We start from the raw sequence: 15,306 nt of genomic DNA, 5'->3' as shown, positions 1-15,306 counted from the left end.
GGCCAGGAGGCTGCTGCCCAGTTTTGCTGCCAGGACTTGCTACTGACTCATTCTGAGCTTGCTGTCTGTTGAGACTTCAGCTTCTTTTCCACAGAACTTGTCTCCAGCCTGTGTTCTCTTACAAGGTGTGCTGATTTATGTGGATTTATAAAACCCTGTTTCTGAGGATGTGTGTGGCCATATGCAAAATATATCTTCCATGCTCGTGATAAAGCTGGTTGTCTTTAGAACACTTGCAAACAGTAGATGATGCATGAGCATTTTTGCATTTTCACCTGTGGCTGTGCATATGGGAAAACTAAAATTATCCCATGAGTATTTTTTCCATTTAATTAACTAGACGTTCCCATATATCCATTGTAATTAACTTTTTTTTTAATTACTAAATCGTCCTTTATAACACTTTTCTCAATAGAGTCTCGTTAATATTCAAGGAAAAAGTTCGCATTGATCTGTGCCACCTGAAAATATAATGTTCATGTATAAAATAGAGTATAACTCTTCATTTTAAGTTTGAGTGTAATGGTAATAAAATAACCAAAGAGGAAATATATGCATTGCATAATTATCTAACCAGATGTATAAAAATAGCATTAAAATATTAATATCATTATTTATCATGGCCTGGTAATTTTTAGAATAGAAGGGAGATAATTCATTCCCAGGGACTGGAGTATGCTGAGGTATATATTATCTATTTCTATGGCTGATCAAATAGCAAGATTTATGATATTTGAAGGGAATCCTGCAAAGCTCTTTCTCACTCCTGAGTTAAGTTGTTGCTAAAGTGTGCCTGGAGTCTGGATGATGGAAGAATAGATGGATGGGTGGATGGAATGCTGCTTGAAAAGCCTTTCAGAGATCTGCTGGAACCGATAAATAACATGAACATGCATTTCAAATGTTGAGAAGTATGTGCAGAAATAATTCTTTATAGGACCTTCCAAAGGTTTATTTTAATGGAAAAATAGGTCAAGTATAGCTTTCTTTGTACCTTTTCATTAGCTGAATGGAGAAAGTAGTTTTTCATCCCAACTTTCTCAGCTGAATATAGCACAGCAAATGTGGTGTGTTCAGGGAAAATGGGATATATGATATAACTATCTGACAAGCACTCTTCAGAGTCTCTGCTAACATTGTATGACTGAAAGACAGTACTGCAGTCGTGCTCCACTTCCTGTATAAACAGATTCTAATGCCAGTCAGAAATGTATTCTTGAGAAATGTGGAAGCCTTGTCAGGGATTGTCAGAAATGCTAGCAGCAGTTATTTCTGTGTGTTGTTCTCTTCAATGCTTCAACTGCATATTCATGGTCTGTGTCTGTCCCTGCAGCTACTATTGCTGTATACTCCATATGTGAGTCAGAACTTTTCTATGGTGATAAGTGTTTAGTGGTTTCCAGAAATCCAGATTGTTCATTTTATGCTAGTGTCTTGTCCAAGTTGGATCTTGAGAGTGACAAAACATGGTGGCTTTTGTCCTGAAGATGTGACTAATACAAGGAAAAACAATGGTTTGCTTGATTAGAATTGTGTTCTAAAACACTTATAAAAATAACAGCTTTTTGGAAAGTCATGAACATGAGAAATTTCATGAGAAATAGGTTCTATAATCAAGGCAGGGATTTGTGCTTGCTCAACATTCTAGAATGGCTTTTCTTCTGATGAGAAATGGACAACTTCACCATTTTTAGTAATCACTTATCAAATGATACTCCTAAGTGGTATTTTTCTGTTACTCTATCTGTATGTCATATAAGAGACTCAAATCTTCTGAAACATAAACCTGACCACAGTAGATGCTTCTGTCCAGAATTCTTTTTGTATTCGTTCTCAGATATCTGATTCTATTTCTCTTAATAATCTGTTGGAGCAAATACTGCTTTATGGTGTTTCAAACTTTCAGTGAAGGAAAAGAAGGTTCAAAGAAGAGCAAGAGTTTAGAAACTTTTCTGTAAGCAGGTATTACCTTTCTCAGTTAAAGAAATTTCTAGTAGCTTGCTTAGTCACTGGAGGACTTATGTTCCTCCCCATCAGTTTGAGAAGACTGAATGCATCACTAGGATACTGTGCATCAGGACGCCTAGTAAGAAGTTCAGGGTCAACTGCTAACTCTGCTCAGTTTAGTATGTATCTGTGATTTTCTCCTATTAGGTCTCTGGTAATGGGTAAACAAGAAGGCCAATACTCAAAACTGCTTTTGTATTAGGTGGAATGGAATGGGTTAGATATGACATTAGATTTTGAAAATGATTTGAAGGGGATTCAGGAGAGCACAGACAATTAGACACATGCATCAGGGAAGTTTGGAGAAAGTGTAGAATAAGCAGAATTAATGGTGAAAAGATAAAAAAACTATATTATTTAAGATTTTCTATAGCTCCTGTAAAGCAGCACAAACCTGACAGATTTTGGAAGGATGAACAACTGTATCGTTTAATTGTATTTCCAAAGTGCATTTTGATAAAGTCCTTTTTACCAGAAGTTCATAAAAAAGCAAAGCATATATGGTAGAAACATTGCCTGTTATCACATAGGGAGGAGAAGGGTTTATATAAGTAGTTCTTGAGAGTAAACATCACTTTGCTACTTTTAAAACCTAAAATCAGCTTGTGCTCAGTATGCTCTATGCTGTTTTAATCCCTTTTGTCTGTCTCATTTTGAAAGGATGGCTTCAAAGTCAAAAAAATAATAATGGAGCAAATAAGTGGAACAGTTTCTGGGTGATGGATTATGTTCTCCAACTTGGATGACTTAGCTAAGTGGAGGAATGTAGTAGAAGTTTTTAAAATGATGAGCTGCATGAAGAAGGTGTATAGGGAGTACTTGCTTTCCATCTTGTCTGATGCAAGACCTAGATAGTATCTTGTACTTCTGCTGAGTGATAGTCTTAAAAAAAGAGTAATTGAGTAGCTAAGCTGCTGGGCTACTTGTCAAAGGATGAAAAACATTTTACATGGGTTTAGAATCTGAAAAATTTGAAGTTTTGTTGACGAAAAATCTTCAAACAACTTTAATTATGAAGATACCACTCTAAGTTAGGGAAGTCTCAGCACTGCAAACTGGAAGCTGAAGGAATGCTGCAAATACATCACTGCAGGCTTTTTTTGCTCCTACCATCCCCTACAGTAATTTGCTGCTGACTGCTCTTAAAAGGGAGAAGCCAAGGTGGTTCTTTTGTTTGGCCCAGTAGCCAGTTTTAAGTTTGTAATGATAAGCTTTGGTTAGTACTTCAGGTAATAGAAAATTGAGGGTAGCGGTAGGATTTATGCTGAAGGCTGTAGTTTTTCTTAAGAACAGGTGTCATCAGAAGCTCTTAAAGAGCCTGTGTCTCTTTGGAAGCTAATAATGCAGTTTCCTAGCCTGTCGCTGAGAGCAAAATTTTCAGGAAGACAACAAATCTGTTTGTAATCTGTAGATGATATATACTGTGCTATCAGAATGCTTCAGCATACAAATATTTTATCTTCTACCTAAAATTTACAGCATCAGTTTTTGGGATTGTAGGTGTCCATATTTATTATTCCTAGCTCTTATCCAGATTTGAACTGTTGTCTGGCCTATACCAGAATCCAAAAATATACCTTGAGCACTTCTGTTATTGCTACTTGAACAGTTTCTGTAATTTATAATAAATCCACTTGTATGAAATTAGGTTTGACTGCACAGCCCAGTAGAAGGTTGGATCTTTGGTTGTGAGACTGTGGATACGATTCTAACTTGAGAATCAGTACCTACCTTTTAATAAGCTGTTGCCTTTTTTCATCCTTTTATGTAGGAATAAGTAAGATACTGTTTTGCATTTAAAAAAAAATTGAGCTGCAATGCTTTGTAAATCTCTTTCTTAGTACTTAGGTAATTTTACATTTTCAAAAGTCAGGCTTAATAATTACAAAGGTAGAAAGAGCTTTTCTTTTAAAGGAAGTATCTTGGAGTAATTATAGAACATGCTATATGTGCTAACAGCATAGTCCAGCACACTTGTGTTTGTTCTTGTGCATGCACGCTCTCTTCCTCCTGAACTGTATTTAAGAGTGAATTTACATTATAATCTTGATCTTCAAGAAACATTTTGGCTAAACTGTGCCTAGCACTGATAGTGTTATTATATGTGCTGCCTATCATCAACTAGTGTCATGTTCCCTCCCTCCTTCCCCTACCTTTTCACATAACTTTGAGAGCAGGGTGAACTGAGATTTTAAATAGGATTTTGCTTATAGAATTCAGAAATATATGAATGAAGTACTTAAATGAGTTAAAAAAAATAAAATTCCTAAGCTCACTTTCTGACATAATGAGATAAGAAAGAAAGCTTTATTTCTTTCAGTTGTCATTTGTTCATGTGATACTATACTTGAACATACCTAAATTGGTGTATAAGAATTCTTAAATTTACATCAGTAGAGAAAATAGACATCTATGTCTGTGTGTCCCTATGATGCTTAATGTATGCTTTATATTTAAAAGCTCTGTTCTGATTGATAAAACCTTTTTAAAAATGAACAAACAACACGTGAAGACTTCGTGTCAAAACTTTCCACTTGCTTCTATAAACGATGCTGATATTTTCATCACTACATTGTTGGTGAACAGCGTGTGTGACCTGAAAAGATGGAGAAGCATTGTGCCTATACCTCTGCTTGGCTGCATTCATTATGTCAAATTATTGACAATGGTTTTTCTTTCAGTTTGGCTGGTTCTGTTTCTCCTTCATGATGACATAAAAGATTGTTTTCCTTTCCTCTTCAGCTTTCTTCTTCTTTTAAAATTATCCCATCATCACCTATTTAAAGAAAAAGCTAACACCTGCAACTTCACACTCCCTTCCTCTCTCACTCCCTCTCTTCTCCCCTCTTTCCACCCTCTTCCCCCTGCTCTCTTTTTGTGAGTATAGGAGGATAGTCCCAGTTAAATTTGTCCTGTGCATTTTTTCAAGTTTCTTCCATTTAGAGTTTCTCTACCCTTAAAAAAATGTAAGAAGTTACCTAATACTTTTAATAATGTTTAGTGAAGTCTGTGATTTTAGTATTTTATTATAAATTATAATGACTGTGTTTTGAGAAGAAGGTCCTGCCAGATCTAGTTGTAGTTGCGGGACAGTGGGGTGGTTATACAGAATAAGTACAGACTACTAACACAAAAATTTGAAGCTGAAGCAAGTTTTGATCTCTTGTGACATTATAAAGTCTTAACCTTCTGTGCTGTAAGGTGAAACTAATTATGTGTCAGAGTCTGAACTAGATATTATAACCACTCAGCTGTAGTAGGTTAGCATAGTTCCCTGAAAGTGTGTTGGAAGCCATCTGAGCAGAACATCAAGGAATTTAGATATTGCACACCAGTGCATGAATTTTTTATATTTATCATGGATTCTGTTGTGTACTTATGCATACTTTGTCATATGTGAATGCTTACTGGAAAGTGTCAAGAACAGTGGTTAGAAATAACAGATATTTTGTGTGAACTCTCTGCTACAGATCTGTTGAGGCAAGACAATTCTGTTCTCAGTTACTTATGAGATTTTTAAGACTTTGTCTTTTGCTTAATAACGATGGTCAAAGTTACACAAGGAATAAATGAGGAAATATAACAAAAATATGTAGAATGAGTAATGAAAAGAGGACCCACAACTGTGAGGGGGAATAGGTAGGAGAGTTAAATGCTAGACTTTTTTTTTTTCTGTGAAAGTTAGCAGAGAACTTATGTGGCAAGGTTTTTGTAGCAGGGGAGCTACAGTGGTGTCTTCTGTGAAAGAGGCCCTGTGTGACACAGAACCAGTTCCAGCCACCTCCCAGATGGACCAAAGCTGAGCCCATTGGTGATGATGGTGGTGCCTCTGTGGTAATGTATTTAAGAAAGGGTAAAAACCACTGCAGTGATGAGAGAGGAGTGAGAAAATATGACTGGAAATAGCCTTTCAGACACCCAGGGCAGTGAAGAAGGAGGGGGGAGGAGATGCTTCAGGCATCAGAGCAGCACCCTGCAGCCCCTGATGAAGACCGTGGTGAGGTAGCAGTGCCCCTGCAGCCCATGGAGGTCCATCGTGGAGCAGAGATCCACCTGCAGCCCCCGTGGAGGACCCCATGCTGAAGCAGGGGGAGGTGCCTTGATGGAAGCTGCAGCCTGTGGAGAGGAGCCCTCACAGGAGCAGGCTTTCTGGCAGGATGTATGGCTCATTGGGAGCAGCAGAGATGAAGTGTTGTGAACTGACCACGTGTTCTCCATTCCCCTGCAGCACTTGGCAAGGAGGAGATAGAAGAGTTGGGGGAAAAGTTGAGTCAAATTTCAAAGCTGGTATCGCCAATTAAATTGAATGATAGAGTCTGGCGGATTAGGGAGAATGGGGGAGACCTCCAGGCCTTAAGCTGCTAGCCCCATTACCTGAGAGGTGAATGCCCTTCCCCCCACCCCTGCACGTGGTCCAGTGACCCCGCAAGGAGCACACACAGACCACTTGGGAGGGACGGACGAAAGAGAGAGTTTATTGTGGGGTTGGGGTTTATAAGGCTTTTAGGAGGGTCAAAGGGGACCAATCACAAGTTCAGGATCACACAGAAAAAACCATCAGGTAAAGGGTCAACAGCCAATAGGAAGGGGTTAACAAAGGACCAATGGGACACCTCAGGACACCTTCCCAGGACACCTTGTGTGAGACAATAGCTTCACAGGGGGTGTCTGGGAGAGGGAGACAGTGACACTGCAGAAAATACAAAAAGCCATTTTGAAACATGTTTAAACCACAGTAAAAACTTCTGTTTCTATAACATTAGAGCTGTTTTCCTCACCAGTCCATCTCTGACAGGACTTTTTCCATCCTGCATATGACAAATCCGTTGCCACAATAGAGGAATTAAAATCTTAGCCATTGTACTTTGATGTTGCCCTGAGCAATAGTTCATGAATTTCCTGAGTTTAACATGTTTTTTCTATAACTGCATTACTAGCTTTTTTCTCCACCTATAAGAACAAAAGGGGCAAGGATAGTAGATAATGGAATACCTTTTATGTTTACAAAGTCCTTCTCACAATTTCACAAACTTCAGAAAGTCAACTACAAGTGTCATAGGAGGGAATATGTAGAACATAGTTTAATTAGAAGAGAGAACTTGAGGAGCCAAGAAAGACCTTTCCAGTTAGATGAGTCAGCACAAATAGAAGAGTGACTCCCAGCTGTGTTCATTTGCAGCTGAAATAATGAACAGAAAAATAAATAAGCAAAAGATCAAATGTAGTGAAAAGCAAACTTGCCTGTTTTCAAATCAAGATGGCAGTTTTGGGTTGCATTTCCAGGTGTGTGTGGAGTAAATTAGGCTTTGAGAGAGAAAACAGTTTCAGAGTCATAGATCACAGTTGGGAATTGCACTATCTGGGGAGACAGTAATGATCGAAGCACTGGTGTTTTAACTCTGTGTTGACTTTCAGTGTTAAATATGTGAAGATACTTTTACAGAGGATCTGCTACAGAGGAAATAATTGAGTTCCATGTTGCTGTACTTTGAGTGCAATACTACTTCTAGAAACACCAGTTAACTTTCTTTAAATAAATAGAACAGCATATGGAAAACAAAAAGCTAATACAGTTTTTGTTGTTAGAGTAGGTTCTGTGAAGAAAATTATAATGATTACCTAAAGATGCTGTGTCCTGGATATTATACCTGACTTATACAGGGGTGTGTCTGCCTTGGAAAAGGCAGTTTTCCAGTGCATGGAATAGTTTCTTTGTTCCCATAATGGGGTTATAATAGATTTGAATTCTGTGTGAGTCTTTCCATTCTTTCAGTTTTGGTGCTTTATTGCACTACAGAGGATGCTTATATTCTGTGTGAGAAACAATGCCAACAAGCTGAAATGGATGCCTATTTTACTTGGTGATTCTTGTGGAAAATTCAAAAATTCAGAGAATTATTCTTGCTTCCTCGTCCACGCTGTTTTGGTTTATACTTTAATTTCTGATATTAATTACTGTGAAAGGGCTACTGCTAGGCCAGTAGAAAATTTTGCTATGGTTTTTAAAATAGCTACTACTGTGGTCAGTTACAAGTGATGAGAGCAGTAGTTGACTTTTTGATACTGTGAATAACTTGTTGGCTGATGCACTGTAACTAACAATTATTAGCGTATCATTTTGCCTTGAGAACTTTTAGGCTTCATAGTTCATGCTAGTTTTATAGAATTTGAAGATTAAATTGCAATTCAGTTTCATAAAACAAATCAAAAGAAAAATCATGTAAATACAGTCAAGAAAGTCAATAAGGCTTTTTTTTTTAATAGAAAAATGTGTCAGGATACATAAAAATGAACTGATAATCATACCTTTTACTTTACCAAGTTAAAATTTGAAATCAAGTCAAGAAAAATTAATATTTCAATGTCAGTGAAAATCTTTTTGGGCTGACTTTTGGATAGTTACTCATCTCTCCAATTGATAAAGGAATTACTCAAACAATAGCAGTTGAGATGAAAAATCCTTTACCCTCATTTACTCTGTAAGAAGTGGTTACTCAAAAAAATCCTCTACATAGCAACTTTCTTTTAAAATATGTATGGGTAATTTTCTTTTCTTAAATCTCTCAAGAACCACAGCAAAACCGTAACAAAATGAGTTGAATGAAGGGATTCTCAGTTAAATATTCAGAAACATTGCTTTATATTTAAATAATGTAATAATTTAAAAAGATTGATCACTTTGGGGTTCAAGCAGAGATACCTGTCTCGTTCTCATTATTTCAAACTCTAGTCTATATTGTAGAGCTGCAATCCAAAAATTAAAAATCCATTTAGAGGTAATACATTTAAACAAATAAATGCAAATATAACTCCATTTTAGCTATATAGGTTGTGTGTTAGATTTGGATGCATGACTTTAACTGTAATCTTGGGTTCAGAACAGTTTTGACTGCATTAAAACAGACTTTTGATTTCTTATGCTTCTTGAAGTTATTATTCCACACTTCTAAAGATCAAATTATTTTCCTGTCTCTGATTATGGTCTAAATTTTCATGTTTCCTACATTATTTGTGTTAGAATTGTAAATTTATGAGAAAAAAATCACCTTAAGAAAACTTTAGCATGGCACATTTTGGCATATAAGATGAGAGCCTTTCAAACCTACTTGGACTTGTGCAATAAAGCTGTAACTTCAGTAGATTAGCAAGTAGAGAGCAATTGTTGCAGGCATAGCTATAGGATGATATATACTGTTAGAGATGGGGACTCGCAGGACTATATATTGTGATGATTTACTATTTTACTGTAGAAGCAGACCTAGGAAATGTAGAAGGAAAACAGAAACACTATAGGAAAACATAGAAAAATGCATGGATTTAGATAAGTAATTGAAAGAAAAGAAATTTTTTGTCTTTTCTACAACTAATGACTTGCATATGTTCTCTTCCTTAGGATAACTACACATTTGCACAGCCAGGAATTCAGAAGAAAGTGAAAATGTTGGAAGAACTTGTTAGTCGGATTGATGGTAAGTCTTGATGGCTAAGCTTATTTCTGACTGATGTTTCATTGAAAGTGTTTAGTTAAAATGTTTGCAAGAAGACAAGCCAACTTCACTGCAGTCACCTGCAGTGGTGGGGTAACACTGCCTTCCTCAGGTGAGATGTCATCATTAGTTTGTCGCACACTGGCCTTTGCGGATCACTGTCGTGTGTCATTTAAAAGAAAGCCTCCAGAGCGTGAGCCACTTTCATTACTTTTTATAAAGGCAATATAATCAAAATTCAATGACAATTTCTTTGCAGCAGAGTAATGACCACATACAAAAGGCAGCCAGTATTCATTTCACATTAAGTCTCAATGATTGTTGTAATTCATGCAAGTCACAGTGGTTGTTTATGGTTGTCCTTTGGCACTATGTTTTGTGCCTTTGTGCATCATTTTACTATCTGGAATGCCTGAATAATTTCTCTGTGGAATCCAATTAATTATGAACTCTAGAAATAACATCTTTAATTTTATAGATAAATTACAGTATGTGCAGGGGTAATTTTAGATTATGCTTTCATGTTGTTGCAGGGCACTTTGAAATATTTTCCACCTTCATCCTTAAAATAATTCCCTTCATGAAATGCTGACTGTCATATTGGTAGAACAGAGTTTAATTAAATGAAATGCAAGAGATAATGCTTGCCCATTCTAAACATACCCTCCTGATAGTTTGTTAAATTAATGAACACAGTATTAACAAAGTGTTGCCAAGCAGAACCAGGCAACACTAGCCTGTCAGTGATGGCTTAGAAAAAATATTCCTTGTGTAGCTTAATATTTGATAATCTTCTTGGAAACATTAATTCCATCTTTTTGTTACACATACTGTGAAGTTTTTTTGGACCAGTGCTTACCATAGGAGATTTTGCCTGCTCATATGTACATCCTGAGTATTTGATAATGGTCTTTGTGCTTTTCTAGGATGTTAAAGTATTTTTAATGATCAAAAACTAAGGGCAGGAGAACAATGTTTCTGTAATATTACACTATACATTCAAATGTATGTAAAAATTCTTGATGTAGATACATTTTATAAAATGCAGATGCATATGAAAAATAAAAGGGGATATTTCTGTATATTAGGTAGCCAAATATTTATATTAAAAATATCTTTAAATCAGTGTATTTAAGTACTTTAAAAATAAGCTAACTGCTTGTAATGTGACTTTTTATATGTCATTTTAGGTTTGCATCAATATTGGTGTTTACATTTCACTTATAGAAGCAAATGATTATATATTAAATTATGTATTAAATAAAGTGTATAATTATAAGGCCTATAAATAGACTTCCTTAACTTGGTCAACGAATATTTATATAAACAAATTGTTTAACCAAGGTTTTAAAATTAAAAATAGCATTCTGATAATCCACTTTATTTTTTGATTTAATAATAATATTTAGTATAATACAATATATTATTGTTTGGTTTTTTAAGGAAGAAGGAAATGCTGAAGTCTTATTTGTACCTTCAGTGCTTTGGGGGTATAGTTAAATAACTTCTGTAGGTTTAGGAAGCATTATTTTTAAGATTTCACACTTAAAAAAAAATAAGGCAGATAGTTATAGCAAATAGTTCTGTTTTCTTATACTGTCTTTTGATCATTCTTTGTAACTGAAAGTAAAATGCAGTTCCCGATTTTTATCTAATTTAAAATAATTCTGTGGGGTCTTTATAATTTTCGTAGCTTTCAGTAGACATTATGAGTGTTTGCTAGCTAATGTTGATTTTTCCTACTGTTCTTAATACTTACAAAGTAAAATCTCGGATTAATTTTAATGCCAGATGATTTCCATGGTTGAGTAGTAGAGGATGTTTTGAGCAGTATAATTGGAGAAAGCAAAGCCAAATCCTTACTTTAAAGAATTTATCATCCTCTAGGAGGTGTATTTTGCAGCTTGTCTATATGGCATACCTGTAGCATATGTAGAGGAGATGTTAAGGGAAACTATTTTAAAAAGTAATGGGATTACAAAGCTTCAGAATGGTGGAAATTTCATTAGATGTTTTTCCTTTGTAGAAACTAGTAAGTATTTCAAAAAGGTATCATTGCTCTTTGGAAAAGAAGCAAGTAATTAATGTAATTGACATTATGGAAATTTATAATTCTTTAGGTTATATGGGGCCTCTGGAAATCAGTGTTCCAAACTTCTGCCCTTGCCTCTCTTGATCTCTGTCTAAGGGGACAGGGTCAACTTAGATCGAGCTGTGTAGAGTCTTGCCCTGTTGAGTTTTGAGTAATTCTGGGGATGCAGATTGTGCAGCTTCTTCGAGTAAGGCTGTTGGAAGTTTAACTACTTCCACTGTGATTTTTTTTTAAATAAATAAATGTTGTTTTTTTTTTAATGGAACTTAGGTTCACTGCCTTTTATTTTATCTCAGTGTACCTCTGAGAAGAATCTGGCTCCACATTCTCTACATGCTCTCACTAGGTAGTTGTACCTGTTCATAGACTTCTTTTTAAGACTGAACAAACCCAGTTCTGTCAACCTCCTTTCATGTGTAAGATGCTTCAGCTCCCTGTGCCCCCACTGGACTTGCTCATGAATGCCAGTGTTGCAGAACTGGATGTAATGCTACAGACATGGTTTCCTAAGTGGCAAATACAGAGGATTAGTTCTTCTGACCTGTTGGCTTCTCTCTTGCTTAGAAAGCCAACATACATTTGGTCTTTCTGCAAGGATGCTTTTGTCCCAGCTACAGCCTGTTGTCCACCAGGATCCCCAAATCCTTGGCAGCACTGCTTTCCATCAAGTTGTGCCTGCTCAGTGCTTGTTGAATGAGACTATTTCATCCCAGATAGAGGACATGTCCTGTCCTGAACCTCAGATGGTTCCTATCAGCCATTCCTTCAGCCTGCCAAGGTCCCTTCAAATAGTAGCTCTCACTTTCAACATGTCAGCCACTCCTCCCAGTTTGGTAACATCCACAAACAGTCCACTCTATGCTATCATTAGTTTTTAATAAAGATGTTGCACAGTATTGGCCCCAGCGCTGACTCCCGAGGGATGCCATTAGTAAGTAGTTGTCAACTGGACTTTGTCCTACTGATCACAACCTTTATTATAGAGGGGGTTCAGTTAAAAGTTTTGGATAGTAAAAGATACTTTCAATATCCTTAGGGCTGTTTCTTTTTGTCTACAAGACTGTCCACTCAGTTACTTTCTTTTGCAAGAAAAGCTCACCAAAGTACATGCAAGATTAAAATAAAGTTTTGGTTGTTAATTAGAGAATGACAGATGTGTACTGCTGTCATAAACTTTTGGATGCCTGAGGTAAGAGATCATGAACTTGTTGGCTTTTTGGTGGCATCATGACAGTTTGGTTAAATTACATGTTGTTGTGCTTTAGTCTTCATTTCTATTTGCTTTTGTCTTTTATACTGTAGTTAAAGGGGAATGTATGGTTCATATGAATTCAGTGGCTTTTTAAAAAAAACAAACTTTCAATCTATATTATCTGTACATATCCTAAGTGCTAATTAAGGTTACTGTGGAAAAAAAATAATGTTCCTGTTGTTACTGTGTCACATTATTTTCTTGATGCTGGGTAACTGCATGGTGAAGAGGATCTTGATGTAGTAAGTGGCTGTGTGAGTGGATGAAGCTCATACAGATTATTTTCTAGTAGTAATGGATTACCAGTGTATGGAAAGTGATGCTTTTGCTTTGGAGACTGCTAATGCGTTATGTTAGTGATTCAAGCAAACTTCGTTAACCCAGCATTACAGATCACAACTCCCCTCAAAGTAACTGTCCTTGTGTATGCACTGCAGAACATTGCAGCAGACTTCAAATAGCCAAAATACTCCCTTAATTTAATCACAATCTCATTCTGCTTAAACTCCAGAAAACAATTTTGATGAATTGTGTTTCATGGAATTTTTTTGGTTTTTTTAATTATCGTTGTTATAGATGAAATGGAATTTGAAGATAAAACATTTTTCAGTCTCAATTATCTCCTTGTCATCATAATTAAGATTTTTGTAGGAGTTATACAAAAAAAGTGAGAGGGAGGGTCAATAGGTAGCTCAATAATGTAAGAAATCTGTTATAACTGATTCTGTTTCCTGTAATGCCAGTAGAGCTTTTCTGCTGTAAATCATGAACCATTTCTCATGGTTTATAAAAGGTCATACTCACATGGCATGCTGTCTTCTACTTTTCCTTCATTTAGATTTTAAAGCAAAGAGACATGGTATAGGGATGCCAAAATTTAGATTTTAAAGCAAAGAGACATGGTATAGGGATGCCAAAATTAATTCAGGATTTGTGTTTCCAGAATTCCAGGTGCTCAGCATTTGGCTGGTTTCATGCTCGAGAGAGTCTCAGTTTCTTCAGCTTACTATAAGACATCTGGTAATTACATTAGAGCTTAAGGTAGAAGTCTGAGCATTCATAGATAAAAGTAGTTGTGGGTTTCCACAAACATTGGTAAAAGATGTTAAAATCGTGTAGCATTCTCTAAAATTAGCTAGAAGGCAGTTCTATGAAAAAGACCATCCTACTGTAATGTTAAACATTTTTTATTTATGTTGACTTCTTACTAGTATTGCAAAAAACTATAAAGGCAGTATTGGTGACTCAACTTAGTATAAGTATTCTGCATCTTGTGTGAGGATAAGTTTGAAAAGATTTTTTTCTGCATCTTCTATAGAACAGCTTGGCCTAGGGTTTGCATTTTTGTTCTGCACAACCTGATCTTATTTTTTCTTGCAGTTAAAGAAATTCTGTGCTATTACCGTTCCAGATTCTTTCACCAGAAATCACCAATCGTTTTGTGGAATTGACCCTCACTCTTAGTAACAAGTCAGGGAAAAATAAAAATGCAGAAAATTATTAAAAATAAAAAGAAAAAAGAACTTACTGTTGCTGTGTATAGCTTTCCCCTTTTCTTGAAAATGGAAGTGATGGAAAAATACCCAAGAACATAAAAAGAGTGCTGCATTTCGACTTTCCCATAAGGAAGTTTATCTAGAATTCAACTACATTTTTCCAAGTTTCAGTAATATTTCAGAATTTTTGCTGTTTCCACTGGGAATGCATCTTCTGGTCATCTGTTTTGGATGACAGCTATTCTTACATATGGTATTTCAATTGGGACAATATCTAGTTTGTTTCCATTTTAATGTTATTAAAAAAGTTACATTTTTTTTTAAGAGGGAGGTATTTTTAGTGCCAAATTGTTATATTTGGATTATTTCAAATAATGACTTTTAAAAAATACTACATAGTATCGTTTGGGGTAATATTTTACTTATGCCTAAATGCAGTTAAAACGCTCTTTCACCTTTTAAAAACAATGATCCACTAGTCATACTTCTTATTTTTATCTTGGATTACAAATGTCTTGGTTGGCCAGTTGTCTTAAGTTAATAAGATAATGCCACAAATAAGGACTTTAAATAATGCCACAAATAAGGATTTTAAATATGACTCTCTGGTAAATAGTTACGTGTTGTGTGTAAATATGTGCAGATCAAGTTCCTAATGAAATGCAGTCAATTAAAAATTTTTCATTTTTATTTAGCCATGGTGAAAGAACTTACTTAATTGCACCATTCTGTATACTTCTCATGCTTTGAAATATTTGCTATAGATACTTCTAAAACGTTAGTTGATAAAATTCTTAATATTTATGTGTAATATTATGGTTTCTTATTTAATTGGAGAGGTTTATAAAACATCCTTCATTAGAATATTAGTAGCGGTGGAATTATCCTTTATAACTTCTGAGTTTTAAGAATTGTGTGTTCTTTCTGGGGTACTAAAGTTTCAAATGTCAGGAGTTCACTTGGGTTTCTTAC

General features: G+C 35.6%; 1 protein-coding gene across 2 annotated transcripts in view; it reads left to right on the top strand.

Annotated features, from left to right (window-relative positions):
• The window catches only part of TBC1D22A (TBC1 domain family member 22A), a 156,236-nt gene that overhangs the window by 62,631 nt on the left and 78,299 nt on the right, over nucleotides 1–15,306 (top strand). For both annotated transcript variants that reach the window (XM_064656246.1, XM_064656248.1), the window contains exon 10: nucleotides 9,401–9,476. In XM_064656246.1, coding sequence (XP_064512316.1) covers nucleotides 9,401–9,476 — 76 coding nt within the window. The remainder of the gene's footprint in view (nucleotides 1–9,400; nucleotides 9,477–15,306) is intronic.

Source organism: Pseudopipra pipra, chromosome 5 (genome assembly GCF_036250125.1).
Source record: "Pseudopipra pipra isolate bDixPip1 chromosome 5, bDixPip1.hap1, whole genome shotgun sequence".
Lineage (NCBI taxonomy): Eukaryota > Metazoa > Chordata > Aves > Passeriformes > Pipridae > Pseudopipra > Pseudopipra pipra.
This window is presented reverse-complemented; position numbering and strand designations above follow the sequence as displayed.